The sequence below is a fragment of the Equus caballus genome, chromosome 2 (assembly GCF_041296265.1).
Source record: "Equus caballus isolate H_3958 breed thoroughbred chromosome 2, TB-T2T, whole genome shotgun sequence".
NCBI lineage: Eukaryota > Metazoa > Chordata > Mammalia > Perissodactyla > Equidae > Equus > Equus caballus.
The window spans coordinates 95783726-95811325 of record NC_091685.1 but is presented as its reverse complement, the minus strand read 5'-3'; the positions used below and the strand labels follow the sequence as shown (position 1 = coordinate 95811325).

General features: G+C 37.8%; 1 protein-coding gene across 49 annotated transcripts in view; it reads left to right on the top strand.

Annotated features, from left to right (window-relative positions):
* Positions 1-25208, top strand: part of IL15 (interleukin 15) — a 122399-nt gene extending 97191 nt beyond the window's left edge. For 12 of the 49 annotated variants that reach the window (XM_070245135.1, XM_070245145.1, XM_070245195.1 and 9 more), the window contains 6 exons: positions 11814-11912; positions 12898-12995; positions 14313-14397; positions 19901-19945; positions 21901-22038; positions 24792-25208. In XM_070245135.1, the coding sequence (XP_070101236.1) occupies positions 11901-11912; positions 12898-12995; positions 14313-14397; positions 19901-19945; positions 21901-22038; positions 24792-24902 (489 nt within the window). In that variant the 5' untranslated portion in view covers positions 11814-11900 and the 3' untranslated portion in view covers positions 24903-25208. Of the gene's footprint in view, positions 1-11813; positions 11913-11974; positions 12119-12897; positions 12996-13454; positions 13579-14252; positions 14398-14565; positions 14701-19900; positions 19946-21900; positions 22039-24791 lie in introns of those variants that run through there. The other 37 variants (XM_070245053.1, XM_023626256.2, XM_070245063.1 and 34 more) reach the window with 11 other exon arrangements.
* The last annotated feature ends 2392 nt before the right edge of the window (positions 25209-27600 follow it).

Sequence of the window (27600 nt, the reverse complement as noted above, 5' to 3'; positions counted from 1 at the left end):
CAAGACCTGCCAATTTTGTTGGAGAGTATTGCTTCGCTAAGTAACACTATTAATACTTTTCAATTCCTATTACTACTTCCTCAATTTAGGTCTTTAAGTGGACTATTATATAATAATTAACTATTTTTTTACCTTCAGGCTAGCTTCCTGTAAATACACCCTTTGTGCAGTGGTCAAGATGATCTATATCAACCACAAATTTGGTCATGCCATTACATTCATGAACACAATGCACAGCAAGTGGTCCTGTCAAGCAAGGCTGCCCATGACGTAACCCATTCATCATTTACCCTACTGCTACCACTCCCTAGCTCCAACCTGATGTGCCAGGAAAATTGAAGCGCTTGGAGTTTACCTGCAGGCTCTGTTTGTCTCTTGCTTCTGTGCCTTTTCCCATTTTTTCCCCTCTGCCTGGAAAGCCCTTTTCTTATTTCTTAGATTGGCTAACTTTAAACATCCTGTAAAGTAATCCATTTTTGTCATCTCCTCTAGCATGTTTTCTCTCAATCTGAAAATCTAGATACCCAAACTGTCTTAGCATTTATAATTATTATAACGAAAGTATGTGTGCATTTCTGTAGTTTCCTAAAGGACGGAGACTATGCTTATTCTCATTGGTGACCTTAGTGCCAGGCTCACAGAGGGCACTCCGTAAATGTCTGCCATACAGAAGTGAAGAGTGAAGACAATAGATCCCTGGTTCCCTTTGCATTTACTGATTCGTTGCTTGTTTGGTATGTTATCAGGATTCCTGAAATTCTTTCTGAATTCTGTCCTGAAATCCAGCTCTCTTCCCTACATCCTGATAAAAGTGGATATCTAATAATCATGAAACTTAATCTTTTCAAAGCTGAACTCCTGACTTGTTCCTCAGACCTCTCCTCTCACAATCTCCCTTGTTTTAATGAATAGTAACCCTGCTCTTCTCATTTCAGGCCAAAACCCTCAGAGTCATGTGTGATACTTCTCCTTCTTTCATTTCTAACATCTATTCATCAGCAAATCCTGTATCTTCAAAATATACTCTTCTCTCCATCTCCATTACTATTACCCTGGATTATTGTAGCAAACCCCCAACTTGTCTCCCTATGTGCATGCTTGCCAGTACAAAGTCTTTCCCAATATGCCAGCCAGAGTGTGGCTTTTAAAATCTAAGCCCATTTGTATTCTCTCTGTACTCAACGTGCCTCAAATGGGTTTCCCAGGTGGACTTTCCAAAGCCCCAGTCTGTACCTGATGGCATGGGTCCTTCTACTCTCCCCTGCCTAACGCTGACCTTACCTCCTGAATGTCTGGCTGAATTAGCATCCTTGACCTTCCCAGCATGCTTCTCCCACAAAGTCTTTGTATTTTTTGTTGCCTTCACCCAGAAAGCTGTTTCCTCAGATTGTGTTTGCTGACTTTTCCTTTAGATAGATCTCTGCTTAAATTTAACATCACCTGGTTAGCGAGGCCTTTCTTGCCCATCCTATGTAAAATAGAGGTTAATGTCACACATACCGTATTTATTGTTCTCCACGGTAACTGAGTACACCATCAGTCGTACTCTATAACTACTCATTTATCTGTTTTCTCATTTTATGGTTATTTTCAGTGTTGTGTCCTTATAAGAAGAGTGACTCACGCATAGTCAGAGATCAGTAAATATTTGATAAATGTATAAGTGAATGAAGGAACCAGAACTAAACTTCAGTTGTGGTCCTCAACATGTGTAGCATTGGGGAAATTATTTAACTTCTCTCGGTTTTACTTTCTTTATTTGCAAAATGAGGCTGATGATGCCTGCTGTATTTTTCTCAAAGGTTCTTGATGAGATGCCAGTGTAATATTGACAGATGATGTTATGAGTCCTTACTATGTCTCGTGCACAATCTAAAGTGCTTTACGTGTAAAATTTCATTTAATCTTCACAGTGATCATAGGAGGTATGTTGTATGATCATGTTCATTTTACTGATTTGGAAAAAAAAAAGAACTCAGGTATATACACGTCTTGAAGTCATCTGGATGGTAAAAGAGAGAGCCGAGATTTGAACCCACATAGCTGTGACTGCATGTCAATGTTGACTGGCAGTCTGATTGTGCCCCTCCTCATTCCTTGCCTGTACCTAGTGGAAACGACTGCAGATAGGAATAGCTTTGTATTGGACACTCTTTATCAGTTGGGGAATATTTTGACATTTTTTGTTTTAGGATCTTATGCTGAATTTTGTCCAATATTTTCCCTCTCTGCAAAGGCAGCCATATGACTTTTCTCCTTTAATCTATTAGCGTAGTGAATACACCAATAAACCTTCTGATCTTGACCATCCTTTCATTTCAAGAATAAAACCTACTTAGTCATTTTTAATTGTATTCTGTTAACACACTGCTTGATGAATTTGTTAATTTTTTATTTTGGAAACTTGCATCTATGTTCATACAAGAGATTGCTATATAATTTTATTTTGGGAGATTTCATTACATGGTATTGATATCAGATTTTGTTGCTTCTGAATTAGAATAATTCTATACTACCATAAGGATTTATAAGTTCCTGAATGCTTGGGAAAACCTTCATAAAGTGTTTTCTTTTTTTTCTGTAGCAACCTTTTCTCTTGATTTTTTTTTTTTTTTTTTTTTTTTTTTTTTTTTAAGATTTTATTTTTTCCTTTTTCTCCCCAAAGCCCCCCGTACATAGTTGTATATTCTTCGTTGTGGGTCCTTTTAGTTGTGGCATGTGGGACGCTGCCTCAGCGTGGTTTGACGAGCAGTGCCATGTCCGCGCCCAGGATTCGAACCAACGAAACACTGGGCCGCCTGCAGCGGAGCGCGCGAACTTAACCACTCGGCCACGGGGCCAGCCCCACTTTTCTCTTGATTTTTGCTATTAATCATAATAAATGCCTTTCACATTCCCCAAATAAAATAATAATCTTAGCATGAGCTTACTTCCTCCTCTTTTCCTACATCATTTCCCATGGGGAGAATTATCTGTGATTTTCTGTCCACGTTGCTATATGGAAAAGTACACATTAGATAAGTGGTTGCCTGGTGTTGGGGTTGGGAATGGAGTAACAGCAAAGGGGTATGACAGAAATTTTTGTGATTTATAGATGTTTTATATCATGGTTGTGGTGATGATTTCATGGGTGTACACAACTGTCTAAACTCTGCACCTTTGTATTCCTAAAATGGATGTATTTTGTTATCTTGAACTCAGACCTCAATAAAGTTGATTTTAAAACTATAGTAGAAGTGTCAGAGAGAACAGGAAATCATTAGCAGGATGGGGAGAATGCCCATTAGAGGTTGCATCTCAGGAAACTATAATGACACTTTTTCTCCAGCAATACTTTGTAGCTTGGAATTTGAAATTGGCAAAATAAAAGTAGCAGAAAGGTGAAATGTGGAGGAAACTTGGGGTACACATTTAAGATATTATTACAGTGATTTATTGGGACCCTCCTGAATAGGGAGGCAAGTGTAGCTAAGAGGATGATGGCTGTGAGGATGGGGACAATGTAATTGTAAACAAATGAAAAATGAAATCCAACAAACATGTAATATGTGCTTACTGTATTCCTAGTATGCTTTTGTGTGTTGGAGGTACAGTAGTGAACAAGATTTTCTAACCACAAGGATCTCACATTTTTGCAAAATAAATGAATGAATGAGGTAAAAACCATATACTTAAAAAAAAGTTACTGTTAATTATTTAGACCCAAATGAAAATGCTACTTGTTTTATGCTTCATACTTTCTTATATCCCACATCTTTTTCTTTTCTCTTAGCTAACTTTCTTATTTTCCTGGAATGCATTTTCACATAATAATTCACAGACATTCTGTGGATCTTACATTTCCTAAGATCTGGTATAAAAGAATATTCTTTGCCCTCTTTCTCAAATACTAGTAGCTTTCTAGGTTGAAACTCATTTTCCTTTAGACTTTGAAGATTAGTTCTATTGTGTTGTAAGTACCATGATCAGATTCATTCTGATTCTTGTCCTTCAGTAGCTTGTTTTTACTCCATGGGTGTTATTTGCTTATTTTTCTTTATCCTGGAATTAGGAAATTTAATTAAAAATAACCACATTTATCGTTTATCCTTTTTATGCCCTTTCAGTGTGAAAGCTGGTGTTTTTTTCCAACTCCATGAAGTTTTCTTCTATCATTTTTGTGATCATTTCTTCCTCTCCATCCTCTTTGCTCTTTCTGGAATTTCTTTTTGATACTGTGTTAGAATTTCCAGACCTATCACATAATTTCCAACTCTGTGTCCTTTTGTACTCTGGTTTGGGAGAATTTCTTCACCTTTCACAAGTGTTTTGAATGAAATGCTTTTGGAAAGTGGACTAGAGGAACAGATCTCACTGACTGTTTCTGGACAGTAGTTAAGTATCAAAGCTGTGTGGCTCTGGGGAAGCTGGCCATTTTACCTGCCCTAGAGAATTGTATAGCTAGCATTTCTCAAAAACTCTTAGAAAAAACATTTTTCAAGTACATTTTCACCAAATGATTAAAAAAAAAAGCACATGAATATATTGCTACACAGCACTGTGATCAGAAAGCAGTAAGAGCATCTACTGTACAAGCCGTTAGCCACATATATGCATCATCATTGTCTATCTTAGATGATGAACTACCTGAGGTGTTTCTATATTCATTTTTTATAATACCACCTATTTAATTAATGCCTTTTGAATAGGCATGGTAACGGAGATGTCCAAATTTTATCACTGCCTTTGTCTCTGGCAGTATAGATAGTTAAATGGTTGTGATTTGCTTTGGAAGCGTTTCAATATAATTAAGCAATTTGTCTTGTTTTAAGTATTCTCCAGAACTTAAAAGTTGTTTTATTTAAAAATATATATATATATATATATATAGTAAACTTTGTATGGAAGAGTATTTTTTAAAAAGAGAAACGTCTTACCTAATCATTTATTTTTGTTGTTTTGGTAAACTGTGAGATTTATAGGCCCTATTAACCTGTTACATGACCTTAAGAGAGAATTAAATACCAACTTCAGATCTTATCTTTGTATGAATTAATTTTTAAAATTCACAGTAGTAACCCATGGTAACATAGCTCATATTGATTTTTTTCTAGCCTTAATATCAAACACAGGTTGTGTTTAAGGAAATTTCATAATACTGGTGTCAATTGAAAACAGCTTGAGAGCAGTTACTGAAAAAAATGCCAGTACACATAATGACAGGGCAATTTAAAACATGTGAAGATACCAGTTTCTTAACTGTATTCAAATTGGGCCTGATTGAGAGACTAATAGGATCAGAGGTCAGCAAACTATAGCCTTTGGGTAAAATCCACAAACCGTTTGTTTTGATAAATGAAGTTGTATTGGAACACACCCATACCCATTCATTCATGGCTTGTCTATGGCTGTTTTCACACTATAGTGGCAGGTAAGTAGTGACAGAGGCTGTAAGAATTACAAAGCCTCATATTTACTATCTGACGCTTTACAAATGTTTACCAATTCCCGCTTTGTACAATGGTGACAGTTTTGTCTGTTCTTATCCACCACTACTTTCACAGTGTTATCAAATGACTCGCTTTTCTCTGAATACACTCTACACTTGTTTGCCTATGTCCTTTCTCAGGCTCTTTCCTGACCCTAGAATGATGCTTCTCTCCTTTTACTCATATCTAAAATCTATTGATTCTTCAAGGTATGATTCCAAAAACACTTTCTCCATGAAACCGTATTATAAAAAAAGGAAATGAAATTTCCTGTATGTATCTCCTCAACACTCCCTTACATATACTCTAAAACCCCCTGCCTCTCTTTTGCTTGGCAAACACATCCATGATTAAATCTAGTTCTCTACCTATTCCAGGCCTGCCTATTCCTTGCAGTAATGTGGCTGGAGAAAACACACACAAGCATACTAACTCATCTTACTTTTTGACCATTCACAACCATGGACTTCCAATAGGCATGGCTCTCATACCATACTTATATTTGTTTATTCGCCTACTTACCTCGATGGCTATTTCATATTTTCTCCTCTGTCCTCAACCCCTATCACCTCCTCCCATCCTCACTCTCTGCTGATGACTTTTTGTCCTAATTCACTGAGAAAATTGAAGCAATAGTATAGAATTTACATGACCATATCTACCTACCTTCCAGCTACTGCATTCATACTAACTCTGAACCTTCCTTCCCATGACAATAGATGATGCTTTCCCACCCCCATTTGTGCATGAGACACTCTTGGCATTCTGAGCACCCAATTTCAATGTGGGAGGGGTGGTTCCCCCACCACGAACAAGTGATTTCTCAAACTCCAGCAGGGTATCCAAGAATTCAACTAAATTCTGGCACTATCTACCAGGAGATAGCATCAGATTCCACAGGTTGAGAGCTCAGTCCTACAAAACTGCTCCCCTACTCAACTTCAGACTCCAGTCTATAGCCCTGGACTTGCCAGTTGCAAGTCCAGGTTGTTCCCTGTGCTTCTGCCAACTGGCTATAAATTAGTTTCCCGAGACCCCTTCCTTGGGTTGGATTAATTTACTAGAGCAGCTCACAGAACTCAGAGAAACATTTTACTCAACAGATCACCAGTTTACTGTAAGAGAATAAACTCAGGAACAGCCAGATGGAAGAGATGTATAGGGCAAGGTATAGGGAAAAGGCATGGAGCTTCTGTGCCCTCTCCAGGCTCGTTCCTCTCCCAGCACCTCCACATGTTCACCAACCCAGAAGCTCTCTGAACCTTTCCTTTTGGGATATTATGGAGGCTTCATTACATTGGCAAGATTGATTAACTCACTGGCCATTGGTGATTGATTCAACCTCCAGCCCCTCTCCCCTCCCTTGGGTTGGGGGGAGAGGACTGAAAGTTCCAACCCTTTAATCACATAGTTGATTCTCCTGGCAACCAGCCCCCATCATTAGGTATTCTCCAAAAGTCACCTCATTAACATAACAAAAGATACTTTTATTGGTCTCATAACTTTGGAAGTTCCAAGGGTTTTAGGAGCTCTGTGCCATCAATTGAGACAAAGACCATATGTATATTTCTCATTGTAAATCACAATATCACAGATACCATTCTCATCCTCACTTCCCTATTCAAGAACATCTCTCTGACAATTTTCCTTCTCTCCCTCAGTTTTTCCCTCAGCATACAAATGTGCTGCTGTTTCCTCCACCTTCTATCGCTTATTATCATGCCCTTAAGTACCCTGTTTTGGGGCATTATTCTTCAAAACATTGACTGCACTAGCAATTTACAAATCTTTTCCTCTCCCTTTCTTCCCACTCCCTTTCAGGCAGGCTTCTGCTTCCATGATGCCCCTGTGAAAGTGAGCTTATCTGTCACCTGTGACCTACAGGTTACTAAGCCCACTGGTCGGTGCTCAATTTATGACTTCCTTGACCTATCAGCACATCTACATGATCAGCATTTCCTTTTCCTGGATATACTTCTCTCAGTTGATTTCCAGAATGTTACACTCTCTTCATTTTTCCCTTTGGATATTTCTTTACAGTTCTTTTTTCTCCCTGACTAATTAATATTGAAGTACCCTGGCTCAGTCTTTGGTCTTTCTCTCTACCTTTTCTCTAACTTTCCCTTGTTTTCTCAACCAGTGTCATGAATCTCATACCTATTTCAGACTCCAGCCACTTTCCTGAACTCAAGATGTACATAGCCAACAGCCTATTTGACATTTCCACCTGCATATCTGATAGATCTCTCAAACTCAAAATGTCCAAAGCTGCAATTCGTGATCTGTCCCTTCTCTTCAAAATGTCTGTTGCACCCATGGCCTTCCTTATTTTGGCTCATGGCAGCTCCATTTCTCGATTGCTCAGAGCGAAAGCCTTGGAGTAATTCTTCTTTCTCTTATAGCCCACATCCAGTCTGTCAGGAAGTCCTTTTGGTTCTGTCAGAAAAATGTTTCCAGACTCCAATCACTTGTTCCTGTCTCCATTACCACCCATCTTGTTGCAGCCATCACCATCTCTCATCTGAAGTCCTATAGTCTCAGACTCCCTGCTTCTATCCTTGCCCCACCTACAGCCTGCCCTTAACACAGGAGCCAAGAAGGACTCTTAAAAAGGACATTCACATGCTATCAATTTTCTGCTCAAAATGTTGCAAAATGTCTCACTTCAGATCCTTACAGTGGCTAAACGGACTCGATCCACTTCTACCTTTCTGACCTCACTTCAGACTACTCTCTGCCTTCCTCGCTCCATTGGCCTCTTTTCTGATCCTCAAACTCGTATGTATGCAGCTGCCTTTGGCCCTTTACTCCAGCTGTACCCACTCCTTTGAAAGCTCTTCACTCAGATATCCTTGGGGCTCACGCCCTCACTTCCTCGTGTCTTTGATCTGATTTTGCTTTCACTGAACCCTACCCTGACCACTCTACTTAAAATGGCAACCCCATCTTTCTTACCTTAGTCTGTGTTTTCTTTTTCCTGTATCATTTAACCAGTATCTAATGAAATATATAACTAATTTATTTATGTATATTATATATGGTCTGTCTTTCGCCCTGAAACCAACGTTCTCTGTCTTCTGCATTCATTGATGTATCCCAAAGTCATACAAAAAATGCGCAGCACATAGGAAGTGCTCGATAAATATTTACTAAATGACCAAGGAGAGCCATGCTTTCTAAGTCTTTACAGTCCACATAAGCGCTCAAGCTTGCTTTGCCTTCATTTTTAGGTTTTTTGAGTGAACAAATGAATGTGTTCACCAAATAAACCAATACTTATAATTCTTCTTATGTTGCTAAGTCTATTTAAATTTATTTTAGATGTGTGACTAGGCAAGTAAATCATTAAACAAATAAAACAAAAAAGCAGTGTGTTGGATTGTATTTCCTCACTGGGGAGAACTGCAATGTTGGTCTAGAACATAACATGTTTACAGTTATTGTCATAAGTCACTCCAGAATTACAACGGGTAGAGCTGCCCAGCTGTGTCGATTTGTCCACTCTTTCGGATGTCTTACCCCTGGGCAGTGACATCCCGCTGGGATAGCAGAGCTGCCATAAGGTCAACAGGCACCCTGCAGTGAGACCCAATCACAAGATTCCAAAAACTTCCTGCTTAAACTCTGTGAGCTCCTTGAGGGTAGGGCTGAGATTTAGTCTTCTTTTTAGTCCCAGATCCAGGCAGCCAGGTGAATGAAGGGCAAACCAATGATGCTGGTTGTGAGGGAATTTCACCACCATATGCAATTAGTAAACACTGTTTCCCCACTTCTCCAAAAATATGACATAAAAGGAAGAGGACCATTTATTTCATCCCTAAATTTGTCCTCTCAGAAAGTAATTAACCTGGTTTCAGCCACTTGTCTCTAACAGGTATTGTGTGAGAATCAAAGGAGATAGTGTATGTGAATGAACTGGAGTTCTGTTTCATGCCAGAACAGTTTGAAAGACCTGTTTTTAAATTATCAGACAGTGGCTTTTTGTTATGCACATGAGATGGATGAGAGACATCCTCTAGTAAGGGACCTACACTTCTCAACCACAGAGTTTGTGAAATTTCTTGCATCCCTCCTCCCCCTGCCCAACCTGGATTGGGAGGTAACCTTTGATAGTTACATGTGTAACATTCACCTGAAGCAAGTCACTTCACCTCTCAGAACCTCAATTTCTTCACTGTAAAGTAAGAGTAATATCTCTTACATAGAGATACTGCCAGGATTGAATATGATAATGCATATGAAATAATTTTGTAAACGTGAAAGCAGTAGGTAAACAATACTTATTCTAATTAATATTAACATCACTAATAATAATGATAGTAATAGTTAACTTTGAGTCCTGGCTAAAGAGAAAGGAGTAGAGTATTTTACCTTCTCAGGTCTTTTTGTCCCACATGGATTACAGACACAGATACACACATACACACACATTTCTGCTAAAATTCTCGGTCCACTGAACTATAGTAAGTGGCAGGTTGAATACTTTCAAGGCTACTATGAAAATCAGATTTTTGGGGCCCTCCCAGTGGTGTAGTAGTTAAGTTCGATGGCACAGGGTTCACAGGCTCGGATCCTGGGCGCAGACTTAGCACTGCTCATCAAGCCACGCCATGGCGGCATCCATCATAAAATAGAGGAAGATTGGCACAGATGCTAGCTCAGGGCCAGTCTTCCTCAAGCAAAAAAGAGGGAGATTGGCAACAGATGTTAGTTCAGGGCCAATCTTCCTCATTAAAAAGAAAGAAAGGAAACCAAATTCTTTGTTAACCCAGAAAACCACACCAGTTCTTTTGCCAAATGACATACAAAGCCTCTGTTATCATTATTTGCTAGAAGCTTTTGAGTTAGTTTGCTGCCACATTCCACGTGTTTGGCATGGAGCCTTCTGGCTAAAGCACTTACTCTTTTTTGACGTAACACCAGCTGGAGGTAGTTGGGCAGGTCAGTGAAAGTCACAGTGAGTGTGTGGCAACTCACCACTACAAAAGCCCAGGAGTCAAATTCCCATTGTTTACTAAAATAGCCTTTAAGGCCTTATTAACAGTTAATCACCCTTTGTACTGCTGGGTCCCAAGTCAATAAATACTGTTTTTTGAACAATGTGGAGTTTGGGATACCACAGCTTAAAAGGATGTAGGGCATTTAAGAGGCTTTGGAGGAAATTACAGGGGCCGTCCTGGTGGTGCAGCGGTTAAGTTCCCACGTTCTACTTTGGCGGCCCAGGGTTTGCTGGTTCGGATCCAGGGTGCAGACATGGTGCCGCTTGGCAAGCCATGCAATGGTAGGCATCCCACGTATAAAGTGGAGGAAGATGGGCACAGATGTTAGCTCAGGGCCAGTCTTCCTCAGCAAAAAGAGGAGGATTGGCAGATGTTAGCTCTGGGCTAATCTTCCTAAAAAAAAAAAAAAAAAGAAAGAAATTACAAAGATAATTCTGACATTTTGTAAAATATTTGAAGCACTGAGATAATATAGACAATGAGAATGATTAGAACATGAGAGTAATAAGAAAAATTGGCTTTAATTAAACCAGTTAATCAGTGGATTAAATTGTATATAGCAGGAAGATTAGATTTAATATGTTGTTGCAGAAAAAAAGGCATTCCTACTAGATATACTCTTATAGTGTCCTGTTTAACACCTAGATGAGTGCTAGTTTTCCTTTTAAGAGTTATGCATCCTGTATTTTAAAGCAATCATTTTTATATCTCAGAAATATCTAAAAAATAAAATTATTTAATCATTTGAGTGTACAGAATGTAATTGCAGGGAATACGTATGTCTAGGAACATGGCACATTTTTAATTTTAGGGGAAAGACAACAGAGAGAACTTTTTTGACAACAAAGAATAAAGTTTTGTTACTGATGAAATTCTCAAATGATATTTCAATTAATGGTGATTTAATTCAAAGACCGAAGACTTCTATTCATTGTCTATAGAAGTAGCTACTTCTGTTGTAAATTAAATTAACAGTCAGTAGTTTATATGAATCTTGGTATTTGGTTGCTTCTACTTTTACTGGTATGGCTTTGGAATATGCCAAGCCAGGAGCATAATACAGTGGAAAGGGTTTGGGCTTTGTAATCGGGCAGATCTGCTGTAAAATCCTGGCCATCATGTCCTTGCTGTGGCACCTGGGCAGCTTACCCAAATGCTGCTAATCCTACCCTATGGATACCCTATGGGACTGTTGTGAGGATTAAATGTGATGCATATTAAGTGACTAATAGAGTGCCCGTGAAAAAGTAGGTGCTCAATAAATATTAATTCCCTTCCCTTTCTTCCCCCTGCTAGTCCACTTGTGTTTTTAATGGATCATCCTTTACCCTGGATTGTGTTGTAGGAAGTATTCTGGATGGATGGCTGCTGGAAACTCATTGCCATAGCCAGCTCTTCTTCAATACTTAAGGATTTACCCTGGCATTGAGTAATGAGAATTTCGGTAAGAAAAATTAGATGAAGATAGTATGTGGACTTTTCTTAAAAGGTCTCTTGTGTCTTCAGATACTTCATAAGTTCCATGACGCTTCTTTAAAGATCCTGGGATGTCTCAGATGTCTGTTCACATATGGATGCTTCTTATTTTGAAAATAAATAAAATAGGTTTTTTAACTCTGTTAACAACCCTGATGTGCTCTTCCTGTCATTGTAAGTGTACTATTTCACTTATTTCACTCTATTTTGTTCTTTAAGTGTCTATCTACTCAGTAAATTGTGTTGTCTTTGAGGACCAGGTCTGGGTATTATTCATCCCTTCAGTGTAGATTCAAGGAAGCATAGATTCTTAGTGGTTAAGGGGGTAGTCAACACTGCTTTCTGAAATTATAAAGGCTGTGAAAACATGAAGGAGGCAGGCAAAAATATTGAGATTCTGGGAAGTTCTAAGATAAGTAATATTCCTAAATCATCAAAGAAAATTATTATATATTGTCTCTGAGGATGCATAGAGTATCTCTAGTTGGTTCCACTTCTATCCAATTTTTCTCCCAAATGTTATTAATATATAATTAATTTTCACATAGTTACATGAAATTAATATAAAACTAGTTAACCTGTGTTAGTAATTCATGTTTTTAATCTGTGCCTTATAAAATATGTTGGACTGTTAAAAAGGAAAAAAAGACGAGAGGGAGGTTAAGGATAATAGAAACAAATTAAGTGGTGACGTTGGTATATATGTACATTTTTTCAAAATTAATATGTATTAAATATGTATTAAAGAATTTTTCACATAGGAGACAGAGCTAGAGGTACAGGAGAAAGCAAAAGAAAATAAATTCTAGTTTCATTAATTCTGATAAGGGACATTAATTCTGAAATTTTGATAAATTTACATTTTTGCACCTAAAATATGCTAAAACATTTTAAATCTTACTTTTTAACTAAAAATAATTTTTAACCATTTTGTCTGTGATTGTATTTTTCAGAAACCCTATCTGAGAAGTACTTCCATCCACTGCTACTTGTGTTTACTTCTGAACAGTCATTTTTTAACTGAGGCTGGCATTCATGTCTTCATTTTGGGGTAATTTTATCTTCCCGCATAAATATCATCATGTTAGTGGCCATGATCATTGTTCTTCAATATCCTCTCTATTAAATCAGTTCCTGTTCAGTTTGCTTACATCCCGAGGTACTCAGCATTTGGGGTATGCTAGAGGGCAGATTATGGAGACTCAGAGGAGGTTTGACAAACTCTCAATCGAGCATTTCTATTCTGGTAATAATACAAATGAGTATTATATCCTCCAAATAAATTGGACCTCTTGGTATATAACTAAACTTGGAAGTACACTCCTTATTAATATCTTGCATGATTTTCACGGCAGTAAAAAAAATAGATGTTTAGGTCTTGCCTATGTTACTTTTTTATCTATCCCTGGCACTAACTGCTCCTATCCTTTAAGCCCTGTCCTAGTTCAGTTTTTCCTCCTAATAAGCATTCATATTTTTCCATGCCTATTAATTTTTTCTTCTCTCTTAGAGGCAGCTAATACACTGTACCCAGTTGGCCCAAGCACCAAACCTATAGTTATTGTAATCTGACTCTCAGTTCAGTTTTACTCCACTAATGCTTTCATGGTATGGGGAACCATAGATTCATGCAGGTAAATCTTCCTTGCAAGAAAGATTAGTGTTGGCTCTCAAGCTTCTGGAAAGATCGATCAGGAAGAGACTGTTTTTCCTGAGGCTCTAAGAATCATTCCACAGTCATTTGGTCAGTAAATATGTCTTTTGTCAGGATATTAAATTTCTGTTCTACCAAAATGAGCAAGTACATGATTTTGCAGCTTAGACTGGGCTCAAGTCTATAAAGTGTTTGGAGAAAGATGCTGCAAGCATCATAATAGTGTGAGCAGCATGCAAAAGGCCCTGTCTAACCTACTGTAAAGAACATTTACTGTCAAAATCATTACATGAAAATCATTACTGCTTATTTTAAGAATTTTACCTATTTGTTAAACTTAAAAGTCTGATGGAACCTCTACTTAAAGAAAAGTAGTATTCGTTCAAAAAGATTTACTGAGCACCGCCACACATCAGGCACTATTTGTACCTCATTGTAATAAATTGCACTAGGTTGTTTATAAGTTATCCTTCCAAATTAGGCTTTTCTCTAATCCAGGTTGGTCAGTCCTCAAGTTAAGCCTAAAGTGTCAAGGATACACTATCTGTTTGGTGCTGACATTTGTCTACAAGGCTGTCGAATGCAGAGGCAAGGATAACACTCGTCTTTTCCCTAGTCAGAATGAAAAATTCTTGATTGTTCTTTTGCCTGTAGTGTTCATGAAGACAATGTGATGTTCATTCAAAAGGCTTTGCTCTTTGGTTTTGCTTCCAGCTGTATCAGTGCAGGTCTTCCTAAAACAGAGGCAAACTGGCAGGATGTAATAAGTGATTTGAAAAGAATTGAAGATCTTATTCAAGTAAGTACTCATTTTTCTATGAAATATCTGCTACTATTGCTATGGAGTATGCCTCTCCCTGTGTTTTGCTGTCAATCTTAATGAAATCTCATTGGAACAGTAATATTTTTGTAGAAATTTGTGAGCCTTGTAAAGCCTTACATAAGATCTTTTACTTACAATTTTCAGATCCTAATTATCTTTAAAACTCAATTTATGAGTGGCCCAGCATGAAGAGCTCTCTGTCACCATAAGCAAGAGACTCCCTTCTCTTACCAGAGAAACCAGGTGGCTTGGTGGCACTTGTAGGGAGAATGGCCTGACCTAGGGAAGGGCTTTCTGCTCTAGGGGCTACAGAACCCCGTCTCCCACTTGGAAACACCAGCTGGCATGGCAGAACCTGCAAGGAGGCAGAGATCAGGAGCCCCACTGACAACAGGGCCAGGGAAGTGCCTTCAGCACCAGTGGGCAACTCAGCAGGGACCAGTGAGAGCCCCAGGGGCACCAGGTGAGCTAAGCTTTCCAAATTAGCACCACCAAGATTCTGAAAACTAAACTGTCATTGGAATCACACCATATAAACATAGGTCAGAACCTGCATGCTAAACCTCAACAGGGTGGCTGCATGCTAATATAGAAGAGTTAGATAGACTAGGGTCTCCTAATGTAATAGCTCAAATACTAGAATAAAATTGAAAATTATTCATCATAGAAAGAAGCAGGAAAATCACAACTTGAATGAGAGAAAACTCTGAAACAGACTCTGAAACTGAGATGGATTGGAATTATTTGACGAGAACTTTAAAGCAGCCATCATAAAAATGTGCCAGAAAGCAATTACAAATACCCTTGAAACAACTGGAAAAAATAGAAAATCTTAGCAAAATAATACAATATGTAAAAGGAATCAAATAGAAATTACAGAACTGAGAAATCAAATAACTGAAATACAAAGCAAACTGGAGAGGCTCATTAGCAGAATGAATATGACAGAGGAAGGACAGCGAACTTCAAGACAGAATAATAAGAAAACAACAAACTAAAAAAATGGCTCTGGGATCTTTGGGACAAAGATCTAGCATTCCTAGCATTAGCAACCCAGAAGGAGAGGAGAAAGAAAATATAGTAAAAGACAGAGATTGGCCAAATTGATAACAAAACGCATACCAATTTTATGCTGTCTATGAGGAACTCACTTCAAATCCAATAACAGGTAGATTGAAATTAAAAAGAGAGAAAGAGATAAACTATATTGTAGTGAGTTGAGTCATGTCCTGCCCCCCCAGAATTCATGTCACCCAGAACCTCAGAATGTGAGCTTCTTTGGAAATAGGGTCTTTGGAAATATAATTAATTAAGATGAATTCATACTGGGGTATGTTTGGACCTAAATCCAATGACTACTGTCCTTATAAGAAGAGAACAGGACACAGAGAGACTCACAGAGAAGAGACCATGTGAAAATGGAGGGAGCTAAAGACCGAAGAAGGTTGGAATGATGCAGCTACAAGCCAATAAAGGCCAAGGATTGCCAAGAGCCACCAGAGACTTGGGAGGGGTAAGGAAGAATTGTTCACTAGAACCTTCAGAGGGAGCATGGTCTTATTGACACCTTGATTTTGGACTTCTAGGTTCCAGAACTGTAAAAGAATAAATTTCTGTTGTTTTAAGCCACTTACTTTGTGGTACTTTGTTATAGCAGCTCTAGGAAGCTGATACATATGCACATAATAATTTTAAAAATCAGAAGTGGCTTTATTAATATCATGTGAAGTAGACTTCACCGAAAATAAAATTACTAGAGTCAAGAGGGACATTACGTAATGATGAAAGATCAGTCCACTAGGAATATATAATGATCTTAAATGTGTACACGCCAAGAAATGGAGCCTCAAAATGCATGAAGCAAAAACTAATAGCACTGAAAGGAGAAACAGACAAATCCACAATTATAGTCGAAAAGGATATAGAAGAATTGGACGACCCAATCAACTGACAATATCTAATTTACATAGATGGAACATTTCACCCAACAAGGGCGAATGCTACTTTTTTCAAGCACCATTCATCAAGACTAAATATATCCTGAGCCATAAAACAAACTTTAACAAATTTATCAGAATTGAAATCATTCAGTGTGTGTTCTCTGACCACAGTGGAATCAACTAGAAATCAATTATGTAAATACAAAAGGAAAATCTCCAAACACTTGGAAATTAAATAATATGCTTCTAAATATTCCATAGGTCAAAGAGTAAGTTTTGAAGGATATGAAAGAATACATAGAACTGAATGAAATGAAAACACAACATATCAAGATATGTGGGATTCAGCTATAGAAATACTGAGAGGGAAATTTATAAAACTCAATGATTACATTAGAAAAGAGGAAAGATCTCCAATCAACTAAGTTCCCTGCTCAAGAAACTGGAAAAAGAAGAGCAAAATAAGCCCAATGCAAGCAGAGGGAGGGAAGTAATGAGGATAAGACCAGGAAATTAATGATATTAAAATCAGGAAAACAATAGAGAAAATTAATGAAACATAAAGCGCCTTATTTGAAAAAAAATCAATAAAAGTGATAAAACTCTGGCAAGACTGACAAATATAAAAAGAGAGAAGACACAAATCATCAATACCAGAAATAAAATTGGAGGCTCTCACTATAGAAACTGCAGCCGTTAAAAAGATAATAAAGAATAACCATGAACAACTTTACTCTTATAAATTTGACAACTTTGAGGAAATGGACCAATTCCTCAAAAACCACAAACTACCAAAACATAACCAAGATGAAGCAGATAATGCAAAAACTTCTATAACCACTGCAGACATAAAGTCATCACATACAAGCTCCCCAAAAGAATCTCCAGGCCCGGCTGGTCTCACTGGAACATTCTACCAAACATTTAAAGAAGAAATAACACCAAATTTACATAGTCTCTTCCAAAAATAGAAGAGGGGGGAACACTTCGCAATTCATTTTAGGAAGCAAGTATTACTCTGATGCTAAAACCAGACAAAGACAGTACCAAAAAAGAAAACTACAAATGCCTCTAATGAACTTCGATGCAAAAATTCTCAATAAAATAATACCAAACCAAATCCACCAATGTATTAAAATAATTATACGCCATGGCCAAGTGGGATTTATTTCAGGTATGAAAGATCTGTTCAGTATTTGAAAATCAATTAATGTAATCCATTGTTATCAACAGGCTAAAGAAGAAAATCATATCATATCAAGAAAGTCAAATCCTATCAATTGATGCAGAAAAGACATTTACAAAAATACAAAACGTATTCATGATAAAGTTTCTCAGCGAACAAGGAACAGAGAGAGAACTTCCTCAACCTGATAACAGAGCATACGCAAAAAACCTAGAGCAAACATCATACTTAGTGGGGAAAGACTGAGTGCTGTTCCCTAAGACTGGAAACAAGGCGAGCATGTCTTCTCTCATCCCTCTTAATTCCACATGGTACTGGAACTTTAGCTAAATAAGTAAGGCAAAAGTAGAGAAACAACAGGCATAAGGCAAGAAAAAGAAATAAAAGGTATGCAGATTATAAAGGAAGAAATGACAAATCACCCCAGATCTTTTTTGGGAGAAAATACCAATTAATAGCTATATTTTATTTAGATAATATAAATTAAAACCACAATGACATATCACTATGCACCTATAAGAATATATAAAATCAAAAATAGGGATAATGCCAAATGTTGGCAAGGATGTGGAGAAACTGAATCATTTATATATTGCCAGTGAGAGTGTAAGAGTGTACAGCCACTCTACAGTAGTTTGGCTGTCTTTTATAAAGCAAAACATGCATTTACCACGACCCAACAGTTGCAGTCCTGAACATTTATATTGGAGAAATAAAAACTTATGTTCACACGAAAAACATGCACTGAAATGTTCCTAGGGCTTTATTTATAATAGTTAAGAACTGGAAACAACCAAAATGTCCTTCAGTGGGAGAATAGTTAAGCTGGTACATTTTATCATGGAATAACGGTGAGCAATAATATGAAACGAATTACTGATATTCACAACAAGCTGGATGGATCTCCAGAGTAATATGCTGTGTGGGAAGAAAAAGCCAATCTAGATAAATAAACTGTGCTACATCCATACAATGAAATATTATTCAGTAATAATAAAAAAAAAAGAGCTCTCAAGCCACGAAAAGACATGGAGGGACCTTAAAAGCATATTGCTAAGTGAAAGAAGCCAATCTAAAAAGGGTTCATACTGTATGATTCCAACTATATGACGTTCTGGAAAAGGTAAAACTATGGAGACAATAAAAAGATCTATGGTTGCCAAGGGTTAGGGGAATGAAAGGGATGAGTAGGCAAAGCACAGGTGATTTCTAGAGCAGTGAAATTATTTTGTATGATACAGTAATGGTGGATACATGTCATTATACATTTGTTAAAACCCATAGAATGTATAACACCGAGTGAATCCTAGTGTAATAATGTAGTGTATGTAATTTGTGGACCTCAGTTAAAAATGCATCAATATCGACTCATCCATTGTAATAGATGTACCACACTAATGCAAGATATTAATAATAGGGGAAACTGGAGGAGGTGGGCAAGGGGATATATGGGAACTTTCTGCTCGTGTTCTGTAAACCTACAGTTGCTTGAAAAATAAAGTCTATTAATTTGTTCAAAAGGCCAATCTCAGTAGCCAGCCCAGTGGCCGAGTGGTTAAGTTCACATGCTCCGCTTGGGTGGCCCAGGGTTTCGCCAGGTCCCATCCTGGCACAGACTTGGTACCTCTCATCAGGCCATGCTGGGGCGGCGTCCCACATAGCACAGCCAGAGGGACTCACAACTAGAATATACAACTGTACTGGGGGCTTGGGGAGAAGAAGAGAAGAAAAAAAACATATTGACAACAGATGTTAGCTCAGGTGCCAATCTTAAAAAAAAAAATCCAATCTCAAAAGGTTACACACTACATGATTCCATTTATATAACATTCTGAAGTGCTATCACAGGAATGGAGGGCACAGAAGTGGTTGCCAAGGATTAGATGGGTGGGGGAGGGGGCGTGTGGGGAGGAAGGTGGTTTTAGCTACGAAAGAGTAGCAGGAGGATCCTTATGGTGATGGAGCTGTTCTGTGACTTAACCTTGGTGGTGGTTACATGAATTTACACACTGATAAGATTGCATAGAACTACACACACACACACACACACACACACACACGTGCTAATGCACATAAAACTGGTGAAACCTGAACAAGGTGGATGGATTGTATCAATGTCAGCTTCCTGGTTGTAACATTGTGCTACGGTTATGCCAAATATTACCATTGTGGGGAAATGGTGAAAGGTCCACCAGCTCTCTTTGTATTTTCTCTTACAATTGTATATGAATTTAAAATTATCTCAAAGCAAATTTAACTTAAAAAAGCTTGATTTAATGTTTTCAGTAGGTTGTTCTCATTATGTCTAAAGCAGGGCATGGCTTCTCATATGATCTAACTTTTCTCCTTTCAGTCTATACATGTTGATGCCACTTTATATACTGAAAGCGATGCTCATGTGAGTATAGTTTATTTTTTTCAAAATTGCTATATTTTCCAGTTTTCAAAAGTCTAAGAAGTATATTTTCATAAATTTACTGATGTATGTGTAGTTTTAAAATCTAACTTTTGGTGTGTTCTTACAACATATGATCGATATATTTCATAAGTAATTGTTGAGGTTGTGGCACTTGGGGACAAAGAGCTACCTAGATGCTATTTTTGTAATAGTGGCAAATCAAAATATAAAAAAGCCTTTTCCGTCAATGTCAAACAAAACATATTACACGTTTGTGATGCAATTAGATCATGATGCAATTAATGCAAGAATCAGGTTAGCGGATTCAATTTGAAGGTATCCAACATATCAGTTGTTTTCAGTGCTGTAGTGCATTACAATCTTTAATCATATTTTCCACAAATTGCTTAAATGCATTCATTTTCTACATTTTGCATGAATCTACAATGATCAGAAAAGGATTCTGGCTGGTTATTCCCTATGTGAGAAAAGAAACAAATGCAACCCATAAAACCTATCAGAATTCAAAAATGATGTTGAGCTTGTTTCATTAATACGCTGACCTTGCCTAAGGCGTGTATGATTTCAGCCATGTTGCTAGTCTTCCCTCTGGATTGGTTGTTAAAAGCCAAGAAACAAATCCCCAACTTCTTTTCCTCATGGAAAACAAAGTCTGTGTTGTGTGCATTCAAAACAGTGAGTTATCTTTCTGTTGTTCCTCAATTAGAACTTCTCTGAAACAGAAAGTTCTGCCCCCACCAAAACTGTCTAAGCATTGTAAAGAAGCCATAGCCAGAAACTAGAAAAAAATGGACATTCATCAACTGCTTGGATAGTACTGATGCACATAGAAATTGTCTCCCTCCTTTGACTTTGGCATGTTTTCCATTTTTCTTTGCATTTTTTCAGACTAGAAAGCAGTCAATTAACCACCAACACTCAGCATCCTGAGACTGCTTTTTTCAAAAAGATAACCTTGCAACTCTTGGGTTGTAGGAAGAAGCTGCGAATGAAGTTTAGATGTAAATCCTGACTCAGCCGCTTCCTAGCTGTGTTACCTTGAAAGTCACTAACCATTTTTGAACCTCAGTTTTGTAATCTTATCATTATATTTATTATTTATTTTGTTATCAATATGATGACAGTACTTACCCTTTCAATCCGGAGCAGCTGCTGAGGGGGATAAGGAATATTACCAGTGCCAGGCTTATGAGTGTGTTCCTTCATTCATTCATTTAGTAAGCATTGTGCCTGCAGGGTCCCAGGCATTGTATAAGGCACTGAGAACACAAAGTCAAACAAGTCTGGGGATCCCCAGATGTTCGTTAAATGCTTCTTTTCTTTTAAGTTTAGGTTTTTGGTAAAGTAAAAAATTTTACCAAAGTTTTGTTGTGGGAAACGCGTTTTTGTGGTACCTGAAAGGTACCTGTCTGATTTGGCCAGCTTGTGAGGAGGCAGGACTTATGCTTTGATTTTTCTAACAAATGTCTTGGAATCACGGTTGCCTCTGGCACTATGGAACTTTCAGGAACAGAATGAATAGCGCCTACCACTGTTTCAAATGTTAACACTACAGTTTTAATCTAAATATTCTTCCCCGTGCACTGTGTATATGATTGTCTTGAGAGTTTCAGGATAGCGTTATCATCATCTTACCCAGAGGAAATTTGCTCAGTATGAAGAAGTGGCTTATTATTTCCATGTTTTCTGGTTTTATATTCTTTCTTCGCCATCCTTCTTAATTATTTTGCTGTCAGTTTGTTTTGGTTTTGGTTTCAAAGCCGAAAGAGAAAAAAAAAATCAAGCCGCTTCCTGTGTAAAACTTCATGGGGGTATTGTGTTTCTTTATAAAATATTTGGATTGACAGTTACAAACATCAAAATTACATCCATGTGAGAATGAGTAATGGGAGAACAATTTTATTTCAAAATGGTTCTTTGTAATTCTATTTTAGCCCAATTGCAAAGTAACAGCGATGAAGTGCTTTCTCCTGGAGTTACATGTTATTTTGCATGAGTCCAGAAACGAGGACATTAAGGAAACAGTAGAAAACCTTATCATCCTAGCAAACAGCAGCTTATCTTCTAATGGGGTGAGTCATCCAATAGTTATGGGGAACTACAGCGGATGTGTTGAGAGTGATTGGGAGAAGTCATTAGCTGGATATAATGGACAAGCAGACCCTCTGGAGGGGCCCTTGGGAGAGGGAGTTAATTCCCGTGGAGTGGTATCCAGAACTGGCACCAGCACTAGTGTGCACACAGACCAAAACTGTTCATTGATTTATTCATTCAACAGACAGTTACTACATGATGCCAGGCAGTGTGCTTTGGTGCTAGAGTGACAGTGGTGAACCAGTCAGGTCACTGACCTCAAGGTGTTTATCACAATGTGCAATGGATAGACATTAACATAATTACATAATTAAGTGTTTAGCATCAATAATAGCAGTCCACGTTTATTTAGTTTTTACTCTGTGCCAGACACTGTCCATCCAGGGTCAAGAGGTAATTCATTGAATCCTCACAATAAATCTATAAGACAATTATCCTTGTTTCTGTTTTAAGGTTGAGGAAACTGGAATACTGAGAGCTTGAATCATTTCCTCCAATTCATGCAGCTAGTAAAATAGGGAGCCAGGATACACACCCAAGCAGTGTCACTCCAGAGTGTGTCTTCCTATCTACTGAAAGAGTAATAATAAAAATATTAAAATTTGAGTGTAATTTGGGCCATCCCAGGCATCATAAGCAGTGTAGGGTTCCAGGAAAGCAAATAGTAGGGACTCCCATCGTAGGCTGGGGGATCAGCTAAGCAAAGGCCCTGAGGTACAAAGGATTATGGCTTTCATGGCAAAACACTAGTGGTCAAAGGAAAGTGGATAGAAAGAAGTTTTATAAACAAAGAAAGCATAATAATTTGTTAACTTAACAAATACTCTCGGGCCCCATTGTAGGCTCTCAGGATAACAGAAGTGAAAAAAACACACGTGGTCCCTCCTCTTACGGAGGAAAGAAGCATAAGTAAGCCAATCAATAAGCAAATGAATAATAAGTCAGTTATTTATTAAGTCCAATGGGCTAAAAGAAGGCAGATAAGGGGGCTGGGATTCTATCTGGGGAAGGTTTACCTGCTAAGCTGACCTTTGGCAAAGGCAGGAGGCAAGGGGACTTCAGGATACGCAGAGAAGAGGGTTCAAGCAGAAGCAACAGAAAGTGCAAAGACCCTGAGCTCGTGTGGCTGAACACCTTGGATTTTCCCTAAAGATGCAAGGCTGCTTTAGATCTCTGCTTAAATGTCACCTTCTCAGTGATGTCACCTCTTTACAGTTGCAATCCCATCTCCACATCATCACGCCCTGTCCCCTTGTCTGCTTGTCCCACTATCTGACACACTATGTGTTTTACTTAATGGATATTGTCTGCTTTTCCCTACCACAATGTCAGCTTTCAAAGAGGCAGGCATTTTTGTCTTTTTCAATGCTGTATTCACACTCCCAAAACAATGCCCAGCATATACTAGGTATTCGATGTATTTATGACATGAATATATTAATGTTTAAAATATTCTTGTGATATGTTATCTCTGTTATCAATTGAAAGACTGAGCCATGCAACAGATACCTTATGACAGTATCAGTGGTGAACTCTTTAAGGTGTATGTTCACAGCCACCCTCATCATGACATGAGGTGACACGTAGTGGAAGGAGGAGGCAGGACTTAGCATCACAAGACCTGGACAGGGAGAATTTCAATGATTGTGTCAGCTGAAACGAGTCATTTAATAACTCTGCCTTCCTCTCTGACATGATGATTTTCAAGATCAAATAGGACAGTATTATATGGAATATGACAGTACCTGGCATAGAGTATGTCCATAGAGTATATTGGTGAATCTGAGTTTCAAATGCTTAATGGCTATAAAATCTAATTTTGATTTTTACTGGTACAGCTTTCGTGGTTCAGATGATCTCTAAAAAATTTATTTATGATTGCTACATTTGGAATATTCTAGTTACCCATGAAACTGTGTTTGAATTACAGCAATTTGTGGTATTCACCTAAATAGTTCAATTCAACCAATAATGATTGTATGAGCAATATGTGCCAGCCTCTGTGCTAGATGCTAGGGAAACAAAAATACATGCCCTTGCCCTCCTGGAGGAGCTTAGAGAACAGTGATATAAAAAGCATAAAACTCCATACTATTAATATAATATGTGATGTGATATGAGGGAGCGTCTAGACTAGGGATTCTGAGAATGTAAAGAGGGGACATTTAGCCCAGCCCTAGGAGCTCACAGGTTCAGGAAAGCCTTCCTAATGGAGACAGCACCTGAGTGATCTCAGGTGTGGGTAGCAGTAGCTGAAATAGGAAGTGTGGAACAGGCAGAGAGAAAAGCAAATGCAGGGAGGCATCTAATAGCATAATGTGTGCTTAGGGGAAAAGGGTGAGTTCAGTGTTCCTAGGGCATCACGTTTGAGGCAGTGGGAAAGGTGAAAGAAATAGGTAAGGAACAGCTCAAAGGAGGGCCTGTGCACCATGCAGGGAGGCATGGATGCTATGGTAGGGTAGATGACGGGAAACCATTGGAGGGCACTAAGCAGGAAGTCCATGCTCTGATAGACATGGCTTATTTTTTTTTCAATGTCCTTAATCTATTAGGAAAAATAAGCCCATATCAAATCTCTCAGTTCTCTTTTCCTATAGTTCTTCCTAATATAAAATTAATTTGCCAAAGTTTTCACATCTGAAGACCTCACCACATTGTTCAAATGATGTGATATTCTCAGGAAAGAAATATATTAGACTTTCCAATCTAACCGTTTCTTTTCATTTGGCAGAATGTTACAGAATCTGGATGCAAAGAATGTGAGGAACTGGAGGAAAAAAATATTAAAGAATTTTTGCAGAGTTTTGTACATATCGTGCAAATGTTCATCAACCTTCCTTGATCACAATCGATCCTCTTCAGCAATTCTGTTATTAATAAACATCTTCCCACTGCTTAGAGGCAATGAAACACTGTGCATTTCAAATGTGCTGCCAAAACAAGTTTTTTTAGCAAGATGATCAGGATCTTGGATCAGATGAACTCTTAGAAATGAAGAGTCAAAACTGTCACCGAGTAACATGGTGTCTACGAACTGTCCTCAGACTGATTTTACTCATTTATTTTTAATTTATTATTGAAATTGTACATATTTGTAACATAATATAAAATGTTGAATAAAATTGTGTACATATTTTGTCCTTTGAAATCGCACTGATATTTTATCTCTTGAAAGAAAATAGACAACATTTGTTCAAGGGTGAGAGTCAAATGACTTAATGACTGGTGGGGCTGGGTACCACTGCTGCAGGTGAACAGATGCTCCAGCCAGCGTGGAACCCCTGACTACCAGGCCGCATTTCCTTCACCATTAGGTGTAGACTCCTAGGAAGAACTAACTACCGAGGAAAAAGGAGGACTACGTATGAACCTGCGCTTTACTCTGTCATTTAGTTATTGATATATAAAGCACGTGTTATGAAAGAAGGAAATTGCAAGTACCTGGTGTGTAATGTGCCTCAGTAAGTCTTTGGTGGCAGCAACAGTAAACCTGCACTGAGAGGTAGAATTGTGTACAGAAAACTAATGGTTGCAATGAGTTTATATTTCATGCTTTCTCAAATACAGGTATTTTATTTTTCACATTCTTTTTTACTATATTTGTAGAATTAAAAAAAAACTGCCGATTTGCTAGAGCCAACATTATCTGAGAGAAAATAATTGTTTATATATATTTTACAATATGCTGTCCAAAATTTGCAATCTTTCTTCTAATGGAACTATGACTAAACTGAACTATTCTTGTCTCGTTACAAATTTATTTCATCCGCTTCACTTCTGACAGTCTCCACTGAGGGACCATAGGGCAGGAATTGATCTCCTGAGAATTAGATTTCTCTCCATTGCACAGTACAAACTGGTCCTCTGTTGAAACATTCTTTGATCACCCCATCCGTGCTCATATATCTCATTGCTCTAGTCAATATACGATTAAAACTTTCTTTCAAGATAGTTTTGGAGAAATCTGTATCCTATTTGACTTTCAAAGAGTCATGCATTGCCTCTCATTTTGTTCCCTAATCTCCGTCCAAACAAACAGTATTAGGCAGCCACAGTTTAAAGTTTAGGGTTTGGGATTGGGGCAGATTTTGTTTTTTTTTTAATTTCATCTGAGATGGGAGTTTTTTCCAATCCAGCTTCTATTTTTATATTTATTTTTTCTTAGCTTTTCTATTAATGGAGAATAGGAAAAATGCACCGTTTTTCACTGTGAGTTTCCAATCCAATCCTTAGACAAAAGTTGGCCCCTCTTCCAATGGTGGTTGGGATGGGGGAAGGAAAATCATGATGGCAGTCACATTACCAGTAATATTTTATAGTGACCAATAATCCATCCTGGTTATATAAGCACACAAGTGGGCTTAAAATTTGGCATTTTCCAGTGCTCAAAATCAGAATTCCTCCCACGCTAGTTACTTAATATGGATCGCTTCAATTGATCTTAAGAAACTCAAGGCATAGATCTACAACTTCTTAAAACACTCTTAGCTAACTTACAAAGCAATCATGTAAAACAATATAAATTTTATTTTCCATGCTTATATACTTAACAAAACCAATCTTTCTTTTGAGTTGCAAAATCTGCCCTTCCTGAACTGTCTTCCTTAATTAGCCAGCCCAATGTCTTTGCCTAGACTAAGATACCGGTTTTATGTCTCACTTACTGCCCTAAATGCTGGAAGTATTGCCATACCTCACATATAATAAAGAAAGCACAAATCCATAGATTTAGAACCTCCAAGAGTAAAGGCGAGCCTAGTAAAAATCAGGTTTACCGTCCAAAGTCATGTTGATGGATTATATTCTTATCTTTCTTAATTTCAGATAAAGAAAAAGATATATGAAAGAATATTATTTCTAACTTCTCCCTGGCAGTAAACAAAAGGAGCTAGAAGGCAGAGGACATGGAAATGCAAACAGAACCAATACATAATTTGTGAGCCCAGAGATTTTTAAAACCCAGTCACAAGTCTGGTTTTATATACTCTCATTCTTTATCTTAGAACCGAGAATCGATAGAATTATTTTGTTTTGCTGCTGTTGTTGTGAGAGGAGCTTATGTGTTTCAATGTGTTACTGTTTATGGCTGTCAAATTCAATGGCTCATAAGGTCAAATCGACGCATACAATATGAAAATCAAGTAATGTGATTGATTCCTCTCTTACCCCCACACAGAAATACTACAGCATGCATTTTTGTTCTTTCATCTGTGCTTTATCAGGCTTAGTGTAAGCTTCTTGCATTCACATGAGAGTCACAGTTAACTCATGCATGTCATGTATAAATATTTTGCCCAAAGGAAATCCCATTTCCATAGAGATTTGATTCAGTGCTTCTGAGTGTGTCTGATGACTGAATTTTGTCTTCGCTAGGGAATTTATTATTCAAGGTAAACTTTAGCTTCATTGAAAAGTCCCCTAATTGTATAATCTATCTGTTGCAACATAGAAGAAAAATGAATGAATCATTAATAAAGAGTCATTATTTTGTCCTATATCTTACTTCTTCAATCTAGTATTTCAAAATAAGGTAACTATTA